Here is a 12,725-nt window from a genome sequence, read left to right as displayed (position 1 = left end):
ATGTTAAGATTCTAAAAGACAAGATTTAAAAAAAAGAAACTTAGTTATTTATTTTCTTGCACATATGCCGTTTACAGCCGCCTTTCTACTATAACAAAGCAGCTTTGATTTCCATCCTTAACAACATAAACTCTGTTCCACAATGCAGCTTCTTCTAGACATGAAAGACAACATCTGACCGACATGCAAACAGCAAACTACAGTTTGTTTGCTCTTTAATGTCAGGTTTATCTTATTATAGATGATATGACAGCAAACTGATTTGAACATTTATTCAAAGTAACAAAAATGGTTTAAGTTTTATGGTTTTAGTTTACGTTAACTATAATAACACTGATTGTATGCAACCAAACCAAAATGCGTTTATAATTAAACTTTTTGGTAACATTTTACTTGAATCCTTTATATATAATAATGCATTATAAAAGTATTTTTAATTTTAATATCATTAATTATTTGCATGTTATAATACATCAAATGATCCCATGAATAATTGCAACCACAGTTATAATACATTATAATACTTATCTATTCATTGTTACACATTTAGAAAGTAAAATGCATAAAAACAAGACAAACAAATTGTTTCAGCTGTAACAAGGAATCTGCAAATATTATAAAGCATACTTTGGCTACAGTTGGTAGTGAAAGATTGAATGCATCACTACATGCATTATGATACATCAAAAAAATAAAAATAAAAATAAAAATGAAAAAGAGACACGCGTGTGTCCGAGTCTGACTGCGCAGCATAACTGCAACCTGACAAAGCTGTAATTTCAGAATTCATGACCATTTACTGAAATTCCAACCTTACCAATTTGTCTTTGTTTTTCTATGTGTATTTTAATATTTCAATAATTTAATGACATATTTGCATATTCACAGTTCTCAGATTTAGTCTCCTGGGGAAACAAGTGCATTTAAGTGCATTTTACCTAAAACAAGTAAAATTATCCACCATGGGGTAAGAAAAATAATCTTTATGCGAACAGAAACAAGATTATATTTTATTTGTCTTACCCCATTGGCCGATAATTTGCTAAATAATATATATATATTTTTTTTCACCCAGGAAGCAAGACCAAATATCTTTTCATTTTTTCTTATGTAGAAAATGCATCTTGATTTAAGAGTATTTAGATATTTTGACTGGAAACAACAAGACAAAAATACTAAGTAAGAAAAGCATTTTTGCAGTGCAGGTACATTCATTTATTGCTCATATTTTCATCATGCAGACACCATCAAAATGACAAAAATGGCATGTTCTTTTATACAGGATCCTGTAGATGAGGAGGGAGTTACATGGACATTTAGTTACATTAATCTAATAATTAGTATTTCCTTTAGGATTTCCAGTGTGTTTGGATGCATTGATGAAACTCATATTCCCATCATCACATCTCCTAAAAATGAAACAGATTAGTGTGTATGGAATGGAAAGATGCCAGATGGAAGGGTATACAAGATATATGCTGTAACCACCACCACAGCTGTTAAATAAATACTAATGATTCACAATTTATTTGGTCATCTTTATTTCCTACAAATACAAAAGCAACAGTTATTCTTTTTCCTGTTGGATTTTAATATTCTTCCAATACTTGGTATTGCGTTCATCTCCTCTTCATCTGTTCTTCATTATTTTGTGAGCCTCTGCCTTCTTGCTGTTGGCTGAGTAGAAGTTAATGTTAATTTCATTACCCTAATTAGGAAATGCAACAGGTTGGATTAGAGAAAGTTAATTATGTGAAAAGAGCATTAGATTATGTGAAAAAAGCTGCTGCACATTGAAATGAATGATAGCCTATTCAACATTTTTCATATACAGTATGTGTGTGTGTGTGTGTGTGTGTGTGCGTGTATTGTGGGGAATGTGGCTGTATCTGTATGATTATCATCTGTATGACCGCACATCAGCGTGTGATTACTGACTGTATGACCAGCTATCAGTGTGAATGCTGTATGTCTGGCAATCAGAGTATTTGACATACAAAGCTAATTCTTTTTTTTTTCTCTATCTATTCTTTTTTTTTATTACTCAAAAATAATTATTTTTATTTGTCTAGTGCTCAAATAAATCACTTATACGATGTCTAAGATTCGGTCTGTTACTTTATAATTGAAAAAGTATGCAGTGCAGGGCTCGACATTAAGCCTTGACATGTACTTGTCCTTCAGTCATTCACTTGTCCAAGTAAAAAAGTTACTTGTCCAGGGCAAAATTGTTATTATTTATTTATTTATTTATTTTATTATCATTATTATTATTATTTTTAAGAGAATGTTTAATTATGTGAAAAGAGCATTAGACTATGTGGAAAATACTGCTGCACATTGAAATGAATGATAGCCTATTCAACATTTTTCATATACTGTGTGTGTGTGTGTGTGTGTGTGTGTGAATGTATAAGTAAATACGACTTGAGAGGCTGCTCATGTCCAATTTCAGATTAGGAAACTCATATATGATAATTCCAATAGCATGTGAAGGCAGCATTAATATGTCAAATGTTTGTAAATTAGTCTAAACCCATGAACCTTTTTATGCTTAAAGCTTTACCTGATTGAATTATGTTTTTATACTTATGTATAGCTAAAATGTTTAGCTGCTACCAGTTCTTTTTAATTATTTTGCTCCTTGTCTGTCATACTCAGTTCACGTGTTGTCTGTTAATTAGCCCATTAGTACTCGTTTGGTTTAGTATTTACAGTCCTATGTTTCCTGAGTTTCCTGATCTGTCTCTGTCTGTGTTTAGTGTGTTTTGTAGTTTACAGACGCTCCCTGAAACACTACAGGTGAGTGAAGTGATGCCATCTTTGTTTTTCGCGGCACAAAAAGTGAAAGTAAATGTTCAGAGTTGATGTTTCTCCATTTAAACAACCAGAATCGATTCTATATGGATTATCAGTGTTTCATAGTAACTTTTATAAAAGCTAAGCCATGATTTACGTGCAGCTGCTTCATAGAAAGGCGGTGGATTTTGTGAATCTGTGTAAATAAGGTGAGTGCTGATGCTCAGCTTTACAGTGACTTTATCATTCATATTTCCTCTAAAGGACGTATATTTTTTATGTTTTAATATTTTCTTTTGCAAGCAGATGAGCGTGGTTTGATTGGTGTTTGGTGTTGTCTGTGGTTTATTTGATCATTTGTTAACACACGACTAACATTGTGTATCTGAGTGAACCGCGTCTCATGATCTGTTTCTCTCAGGATCCGTTCAGATGAATTATTGTGTTTGTTTGTCATTTCTATTCAGAGTCAGTGCTGGAGATCAGATTCTGTTTCATCATGGATCACACACAAACATCCACAGATGAAGAGTTTTCTCCAGGATGCAGGTACTTTCAATAAACACTGTATTAAATCACCTTGAATGTGTCTGGTTAAGGTTAAGTTAAAATGAAGAATGTTTTTTTTTATTATTATTTTTTTTTAAATGTCAAAAAGCCTCCTTATGGAGTGTATTTGATGAAAAATACTTAAAAGAAAATGTTTATCATCATGAAGGATTAAATCTGTTTTGTTATAGTTCAGTTCATCAGGAGAGATCAGAAGCAGAGTCCAGCTGTGTGTCTCTGAGGAGTGCCGCGTCTATGGGTCATCCAATGGAGTTTAAGAGTGGAGATACAAAGACTGATCTCAGGTACATTTTAAGATAAATATTATTATAGCATGTAATTTAATATTATCAAAATAATGTATTTTGTACAATATAGGAGAAATTCTTCTCCTACATTGCTAATAGATATTTTTATCTTTATCTGATAATTTAACATATATAGCACTCAGTACTGTTTAACATCTTTTGTAACAACATAATGTAAAATAAATGATCATGAAATCCCAGATAGCAGACGGATGTGGGCCACTTCAGGCAATGATGCGGCACTGGTGGCCTTCTTGTGGCCCGGACCAAATGTGTCTGAGCCTGAAGTGGCCCACATGTAAAATGGCAAATATGGCCCAAAAAATGTAAATCACATCTGGGCCATTTTAGGCAAAGATGTGGCACTTATGGCAATGTGTAATCTGAATCTGAGCCTAATGTGGCCCATATGATAGATAATAAACATGGCCCAAATATGACAAACCAAATGTGGGCCACCTATGTTTCAGCAAATGTGGCCCAGTTATCTTAAAACATATCTGGGCCAGGTTTGGCGAAGATATGGCACAGTGGCACTGGCTCATCTGGATGTAAGCCAAAAGTGGCCCACATATAATGTTGCAAATGTGGCCCAGTTATCTCAAAACATATCTGGGCCAGGTTTGGCAAAGATATAGCTCAGTGACCACTGGCTCATCTGGATGTGAGCCAAAAGTGGCCCACATATAATGTTGCAAATGTGGCCCAGTTATCTCAAAACATATCTGGGCCAGGTTTGGCAAAGATATAGCTCAGTGACCACTGGCTCATCTGGATGTGAGCCAAAAGTGGCCCACATATAATGTTGCAAATGTGGCCCAGTTATCTCAAAACATATCTGGGCCAGGTTTGGCAAAGGTATGGCTCAGTGACCACTGGCTCATCTGGGTGAGAGCCAAAAGTGGCCCACATATAATCCTAAAAATGTGGCCCAGTTATCTTAAAACAAATCTGGGCCAGGTTTGGCAAAGATATGGCACAGTGGCACTGGCTCATCTGGATGTGAGCCAAAAGTGGCCCACATATAATGTTGCAAATGTGGCCCAGTTATCTTAAAACACATCTGGGCCAGGTTTGGCAAAGATATGGCTAAGTGACCACTGGCTCATCTGGATGTAAGCCAAAAGTGGCCCACATATATTTATGCAAATGTGGCCCAGTTATCTCAAAACATATCTGGGCCAGGTTTGGCAAAGATATAGCTCAGTGACCACTGGCTCATCTGGATGTAAGCCAAAAGTGGCCCACATATAATGTTGCAAATGTGGCCCAGTTATCTCAAAACACATCTGGGCCAGGTTTGGCAAAGATATAGCTCAGTGACCACTGGCTCATCTGGATGCAAGCCAAAAGTGGCCCACATATAATATTGCAAATGTGGCCCAGTTATCTCAAAACACACCTGGGCCAGGTTTGGCAAATATATGGCTGAGTGACAACTGGCTCATCTGGATGTGAGCCAAAAGTGGCCCACATATAATCCTGAAAATGTGGCTCAGTTATCTTAAAACAAATCTGGGCCAGGTTTGGCAAAGATATGGCACAGTGGCACTGGCTCATCTGGATGTGAGCCAAAAGTGGCCCACATATAATGTTGCAAATGTGGCCCAGTTATCTTAAAACACATCTGGGCCAGGTTTGGCAAATATATGGCATAGTGATCACTGGCTCATCTGGATGTGAGCCAAAAGTGGCCCACATATAACGCTGCAAATGAGGCACAGTTATCTCAAAATGTATTTGGGCCAGTTTTGGCAAAGATATGGTACAGTGGCACTGCCTCAGGTGTGAGCCGAAAGTGCCACCCATATGACATGGCAAATATGGCCCATATAATTCATAACAATTTGGGCCACATTTGGAAAATATCTTGACACAGTCAGCATTGGCTAATCAGGGTGTAAGTCTAACTTGGCCCACATTCCAAATATGCCCCCAAAATTTAAACCTACGTGGTAAGTCCATTTCTGGCTTAGATGCAACACTTCTGACAATGGCTAATTTAGCTTAGAAAGGACAGACTTTGAACCTGCCTTAAAAAATTTTACAATATTTTTGGTATAGATGCAGCAGACACAGCAGGCTGTGTGTTGTGTCCACCAATGCGTTTTTTTTTTGTTGTTGTTGTTTTTCTCACGCCGACTGGTGTGTTTATTCAATTGTTTTCAATGGGAGTGCCACGTTTTAAACGCCATGCATTTTCTGGCTATAAAGCTCTGAACACTCTTTTTATAGATCGGCGAGAGTTAAAGAATGTTAAACTTTGGTTAAAATGCTCATCACTGTCACTTTCTACCAGACCGTCCAATCACAATGAAGAAGGGGCGGAAAAATACCACCGACCAACTGTCACAACATTCTTTCTGTACAACATCAAATAGCAGAGTAGATGGAAAAATAATATTTCTGGTTTCCGAACATACGTGTCTATACCATATGACATCCGTGCTATATAAACATTATTAGTATTATACAAATTATCAGCGAAATCAGTTACAAGTAAACTGCTACAGATATTCTGTATAGCAATAAAGCGTCTCAACAAAAAAATAAAAAATAAAACAACAAAAATGCTGCACTGCCAAAACACTTTCAATCGCCCACAGCTAGGCGTTTTCAGCAGATTGCCTAGCATTTTCGGCTGGCTAAAAACGCTTTGGTGGACACATGGCCTTAGGCTGGATGTGAGGCTACATGTACTTATATCTATGACATATTTGCTATTGCTGACATAAGTTTTGTAGGTAGATTGTCTCAAAAGTTCAAGTGTCCAAGTTCAAACTTATGAAGAGTTTTTTTTATGGTTTTGGGATGTGCAAGAAGATACTTTAGTTGCTGTTTGTGCAAAGCTTTGGGCACAATGATTTTGCCAAGTACATGTCCCTGTATCAATATTTTTGTTGATCTTGGAACATCATTCCTGTCCATAAAAATAGTCCTAACACTCACCCTAACCCTACAATCAGAGGGAAATTATAATAACACTGATCTAGAAGCATGGTTGAAAGCCTAAACTTGGCATAACTTCAAACTTCAATTTCTAATTGGTCGATATGAATGCTGTTCCAGGATCAATAAAGATGTTGAGCCAGGAACATGTTGTAGCCTACTCGGTGAAACCTTGCTTATCTTGCTAGCAGTGTCATATAGGCCTAACTTCTAGAGCAGACGGATGAACTTCCAATGGGGCCTCAAGATGAGTTAAAATTATGACAAATTAGTCAATCAAGATATTTCTTATTATTTGGCTATTTTTATAACTGGATTTGTTGTGGAGAATAGGACTATAAGGAGACATCAAAAAGGTTGTGATTCACTGTTCCTATGTGTCTCAAGTGACCCACAAAGGGTAATATTTGAAACAACCTTAAAATATTCAAATTATTAAAAAATAATCAAATTGAAATATTAAAATATTGAAAATATTGAAAATATAAAAAATTGTAATATTTTAAAATGAAATAAACATTTTAAATAAATAAATAAATAAACATTTAATTTGATTACATTCAGGGTTCTCAAGTTTTATCAAAATCTTGGAGTGAGATCACATGCAGTTAGGGGAGGAGCCCTAATGGAGCCCCGCCCCCGCCCCCCAATTTTACCCATTGTTCATAATTAACCAGCACAAATTAAAATTATAACAATTGGTAAATCTGATAAATGACAGAGCAATTCATCACATCAAATATACTCTTTAATGTTATATTTCAAAATTACAAATATACAAAAATTACTAAAATATAACTAATTGCTCAAGTACACACTCCAGCTTATGAAATGTGTTTTGTGTTGTAAGTGTTTGTTGCACATTTTGATGCCTTGATAACAGGGGTAGGGGCTCCCACTTGAAGCACTGTCTCGATGCCAGACATTTTCATTGTCATAATGGATGACAGTGTTCCGTCCAGAGCAAACCTGTTTCTAGTTTTGGTTTTGTTCAAACCTATCTCCAAACCTATCTCCATCACGCGATGTTGTTGGTTACCTAGTAACGAACGTAAGGTGGCCGAGAATGTTCCGTCAACTTGCGTGTTCGCGGCTTCGCGCATCTATGTTGCCTATACGCGCTGGCAGCAGGAAACTTCACTTTGTGTGCCTGCGCCTCGTACACAACGTTACATATAAAGCTTGCAGGACAGCTTGGTTGGCATTGCCTTCTCAGCGTGAGAAATACACGGTGTGGCGTACAGCGTGTGAACTGGTTGAACTGCGTGTGTCTCAATGCGTGAGACTTGAGAGGCTATAAATAATCTTTCTTAAAGATAAAAATATGTAATTTTAACTGATATTATAATTGATGAAATACGATTAAATGAACGACAAATCAGCAGAAGCTCTTGTGAGAAAATATTATTTTGATAATTAACTTTTTCAGCCCCCTGCATTCATGAAAAAATTGTCCCATTTTTTTCTTCAGCTTACTTATTTATTTGAGATAAGATCTCTATTTTGTTTATAACAAAATATTTACTGCATTTGAAGTTGTCTTTGAAAATAAAATAAAAATCAAACTGACTCGGCCCTTTAAATTTAAACGTAGCCGTAAAGCGCGAAAAAGGCGCTCGAAAGCAAAAGGTCAGAGCATTGTCAGCTGGAGGAGGACGAATACTGCAAACAATCAAGGTAAGATCGATACATTTATATTTTCTTAGCGATTGCTTCGTTATATCTATGTTGTGTGAGTTAATGGAATAACTTCTAATTTCGAAGTAACATTATTTTGGCAGTTTAACTCTTAAGATAGATCTATTATGGTTATCGAATGCGAAATGAACAAGTATCGATTGAACGGCCCGCCAATATTTGCTCATGTTGCTCCGATCTTGCCAACCTTCAGTCAGTTCTGCACGGTGAAAGTATTTAACTCTTATTTTGGCACAACAATGAAAAATGTATATATAATAGCCTATAGTGTAATTTTTCATTCATGTTTATACTTTGGGCATACAGTAATACTGCAGTAACTGCACTAGTTTTATTACTTTGTGACAGCATTTTTCGTTAACTAGCAATAATGCACAAATTACTAAATGCTTTTTCTTACAAGCTTTTATGAGATGATTACAAAGTAACAATAGCCTAATAGATATTATTGAGCAAGTTGGTTCAGGTATTATTACTCTATGTATTTCACATTTTTAGTATAGTAATTTTAAAATTACTATATTTTTTTTTCTTTTTTCATTTAATGTTTTGAGTCAGGATGTCTTTCACCTTAATAACACATGTCAATGTGATTTGCTACAGAAAACTGCTGGTGGGAATAAAATAGCCTACGGTTTAGAGTTCACTGTCCCCATTAAGGTAAGCTGCTGATACATTTCATGTGGTACAAAATAAAAAAGTATCAAGGAAAAAGTTTGTTTGTTTGTTTGTTTGTTTTTTCAGCGCACCTGGTTACTGTACTTCATGTAATTGTAGGTGTAATTACTGTGTCATGGAGAGAGAAAAGTGGAATATCACTCGCAGCAATTTAAGGAAAAGGGCTGTTAAAAGAGTCACCCAGTTTATGAAATCTTTGAATGATGAGGATATGGATTGTACTAATGAAGAGCATAGTGTTGAAAATGAAGTAGTTACTTCAAGCTTTGTTTTGCCACCAATCTGTAGATCAGAAAGTGATGGGGAAAGTGAATCAGCAAGTGACGAGGATAGCCTTGATATTACTAAAGGTTTAGCGGGATGTTTGAGAGACTGGGCAACACATTTTCGCATTTCATTGATTGCTTTGTCTGCCCTTTTGTCGATACTGAAAGTCCATCACCCATCTTTGCCAAAAGATGCAAGAACATTACTCAAAACACAGACTCAACATAGTGTTGTTTCCTTGGCGAGTGGATCATTCCATTACTTTGGTATACAGAAAATGTTCAGCCACATATTTCAGAAGCTTACATCAGTTGTCCGGAATCATCACAGCTTCAAATTGCAATTAAACATGGATGGTCTTCCAATTTTTAAAAGTTCAGGTGTACAGTTCTGGCCAATTTTAGGAATGCTCCAGGCTTACAGTAGAAAACCTGTGCTGATTGCTCTTTACTGTGGGAAATCGAAGCCTCAGTCCTTGTCAGAATATCTGAAGGATCTGGTCTGTGAGTTGAAATCCTTGAGCACTGGTTTTGTTGTTAATGGAAAGACCTTCTTCTTGACTGTGTGCTCGGTAATCTGTGATGCTCCTGCGAGGGCTTTTATTAAGGGTATTAAGTCACACAATGGATACAGTGGCTGTGATAAATGTGTACAGTCTGGCATTTACATTAATAATCGCATGACATTCCCAGAACTTAATTCTAGGGTAAGAACCGATGTTTCTTTTTCAAATGCAGAGGATGAAGACCACCATGTACAACATTCCCCATTTTGTGAAACATCTGTTCCCATGGTTAGTGGATTTCCACATGACTATATGCATTTAGTGTGCTTAGGCGTGGTGCGTCGTCTGCTTGATTTGTGGATGGGAACTCGCGGCAAGTTGAGTTACCGTATTTCATCCAGGCAAGTGTCTATCATTTCTGGCAAACTGCTTGCTCTCAAGAGTTACATACCCTCTGAATTTGCTAGAAGACCAAGGGCACTTGATGAAAGGTTACGATGGAAAGCAACAGAACTTAGGCAGTTCTTACTTTACACTGGTCCAGTAGTTTTGAGGGATGTGCTGACTACTGAGGTTTACCAAAATTTTATGTTGTTGTCTGTGGGCATATATATCTTGGCAAGTCCAACATATTGTTTGCTGTTAAATGACTTTGCAAACACACTACTTAGATCATTTGTTAAGCATTTTGGGGAACTCTATGGTCATTGTTTTTTAGTGTACAACATACATGGTCTGACTCATCTCAGTGATGATGTGAAGGTGCATGGCCACTTAGATTTAATTTCAGGGTTTCCTTTTGAAAACTACTTAAAAAAAATTAAAGGAATGGTTAGAAAACCTAGCTCACCACTGCAGCAAGTTATACGCAGAATTTCAGAACTTGATTCAACAAGTTTAAATGATGAGGAAACCCGGAAAGCTCACAAAAAAATGAAAATGCTGCACTCAGATGGACCTGTTCCAGAAGGATTCACAGGAGCGGTCTCCCAATTTAAGGAACTGTCGATAGATGAGGTTGTCATCAACACATCAGAGAGGGACAGATGTATAAAGATGAACAATAAGATACTATTGGTTCAGAATATAATTGTCTTTGAAGGTGAGGAATATATTGTCTGCAAAGAATATAGACACATTGCAAAGTTCTTTGATTATCCCATTGAGTCCACAGATTTGGGAATTTGTTTTGTGTCAGATCTGTCACCAAAGCTGATGTGCTTAACATTAGATACCAATATGCAGAAGTGCGTCCGGTTGCCTTTGGAGGTTGGATTTGTTGTCATTCCACTTCTTCATGCAGACCCATCCTAAATGTCATTCATAGCGTGGTGTTTTGGTAGTCTTTAAATCTGAATTTTAGATAGTCCAATCTTTTTCAAATTGAATTAATTTATGTGCAGATTGGCATTTAGACAGCAGTGACAGAGTCCAGCCTGCCTTGGGTTATTTCAGTAGGTGTGTATACCATATTTATACTTCTAATAACTTGGTTCTGAAACATGTGTTAATAAGGACATTTATGTGCACTTAAACCATCATTCACCCTTTAAAGCCCTTATTATGATTATCATAAAAATGACTTCTAATTATGTTCATTTGTTTAAATTAAAAAGTGCAAAAGTTATAAGTGCATACTCTTAATGTTAGTTACTTTATGCCTCTTTCTGTTCTAGGTCATGTTTTACATTGTAGAGTTTCTAGAAACCCAAGAAGTTGAAGTGGTACCAGCACTTTGGGTTGAAAAGGAAATATGTCAATGGCCAGCTCAATACAGACGTGATGAATTAGTAAAGGCCATACAGTGAGGAGCAACCTGGACACACGTGGGACGATATTGTGTTCGAATTTTATATAAAGCTGGTATGCATATCACATATTATTATTTACCAATAGGCTTCACTAGTTTGAAAAAATCTAATGATATTTCTTTACAGCAACCTACAAAGCTGCTCGTCTAAAACTTCCTCAAGCGGAAACACAAACTGACCTTCAAACAGCAGAGGAAGAAGATGTGGATGACATTCCAAAGAAAAAGCGAAAAAGGCTGTAAGTATTAAACTGCCATTCTACTACTATTGCTGTAGGCATAAAAAATGGTGTTTATTGCTTGTAATATGTTTTGTTCCTCTTTAATATTTACTTGCTTTTATGTTTATGTTTTGAAGCTATATTTGTTTATATAAGCTACAATTTAAAAGTGTAATTTAAAAGTGTAAAACTTATTTTTAAAGTGTAATTATTTTATAAAAAAGTTCTTATAAATACATACTCAATCATGATCATGAGGTGACTAAAGATTCCCAGTTCCCAGCCATAATACAATGATTTATTGCTTGTCTTTGTTGAATAATACAGAAGATAAAGAGCTTAACAATCTAGTATATTAAATCGCATTATTAGTAAAAAAGTAAATAAATAAAATAAAATAAAAACACATTTAGATTATTTTCCCAAATCGTTCGACTAACATTATTACATGTTCGGCCTCAAACTCTGACCATGATGACATTGTGTCACTACTAAAAGAGATTGAATCTGATCTTAGATTTGTTAGTGCATTAACATTTCTGCAAATGTTTAGACTGGTTGGGGGGTAATATGCTTGTTATATATGCTTAGGGAAACCCTGGACATTGGCCTTAAATACAAGCTTAAATTTTAAAAAAGCGTACAGCTGGGCAGATAAGGGCAGGAACACAAAGCATTGACGATCCTTAAGAGAAACAGTTGGGCAACTAGGAGATAGTGGTGACAGAAGCGAGAAACAGGGCAGGCAGGGAGGAACAGGAACAGCAGAAATTTGAGACACTACCAGACTAGACTGAGACTGATCTGTGAAATTGATTAAAATAAATTTTGATTTTATTTTCTGTGCCCCCTGACAAGACCAAACATTCACTTTGAGAGCGACGACGAAGATTTGGTCAAACAAAAAGGATTGTTGCCTCCAGCCCCAAAGATAACAGGAC

At 36.1% G+C, this 12,725-nt stretch overlaps 2 protein-coding genes across 2 annotated transcripts in view; both read left to right on the top strand.

Moving 5' to 3' along the window:
• The first annotated feature begins 2,862 nt into the window (after nucleotides 1-2,862).
• Nucleotides 2,863-12,725, top strand: part of LOC131546589 (NLR family CARD domain-containing protein 3-like) — a 30,520-nt gene continuing 20,657 nt past the window's right edge. The window contains exons 1-3 of the mRNA XM_058786271.1: nucleotides 2,863-3,008; nucleotides 3,267-3,348; nucleotides 3,540-3,653. Of these exons, the coding sequence (XP_058642254.1) occupies nucleotides 3,299-3,348; nucleotides 3,540-3,653 (164 nt within the window). The 5' untranslated portion in view covers nucleotides 2,863-3,008; nucleotides 3,267-3,298. The remainder of the gene's footprint in view (nucleotides 3,009-3,266; nucleotides 3,349-3,539; nucleotides 3,654-12,725) is intronic.
• LOC131546591 (uncharacterized) lies at nucleotides 8,263-11,554 on the top strand. Its single transcript, XM_058786273.1, has 3 exons — nucleotides 8,263-8,963; nucleotides 9,048-11,211; nucleotides 11,430-11,554. The coding sequence occupies exon 2, from the start codon at nucleotides 9,097-9,099 to the stop codon at nucleotides 11,065-11,067; it is 1,971 nt and encodes a 656-aa protein (XP_058642256.1). The 5' UTR covers nucleotides 8,263-8,963; nucleotides 9,048-9,096; the 3' UTR covers nucleotides 11,068-11,211; nucleotides 11,430-11,554.

Source organism: Onychostoma macrolepis, chromosome 09 (genome assembly GCF_012432095.1).
Source record: "Onychostoma macrolepis isolate SWU-2019 chromosome 09, ASM1243209v1, whole genome shotgun sequence".
Lineage (NCBI taxonomy): Eukaryota > Metazoa > Chordata > Actinopteri > Cypriniformes > Cyprinidae > Onychostoma > Onychostoma macrolepis.
Note: the sequence above shows the minus strand (reverse complement) of the source record. Positions and strands in the feature narration are given on the sequence as shown.

Excerpts from the sequence above, each read along its gene's own strand:
- LOC131546591 (XM_058786273.1), top strand. The coding sequence starts at position 9,097 with ATGGAGAGAGAAAAGTGGAATATCACTCGCAGCAATTTAAGGAAAAGG.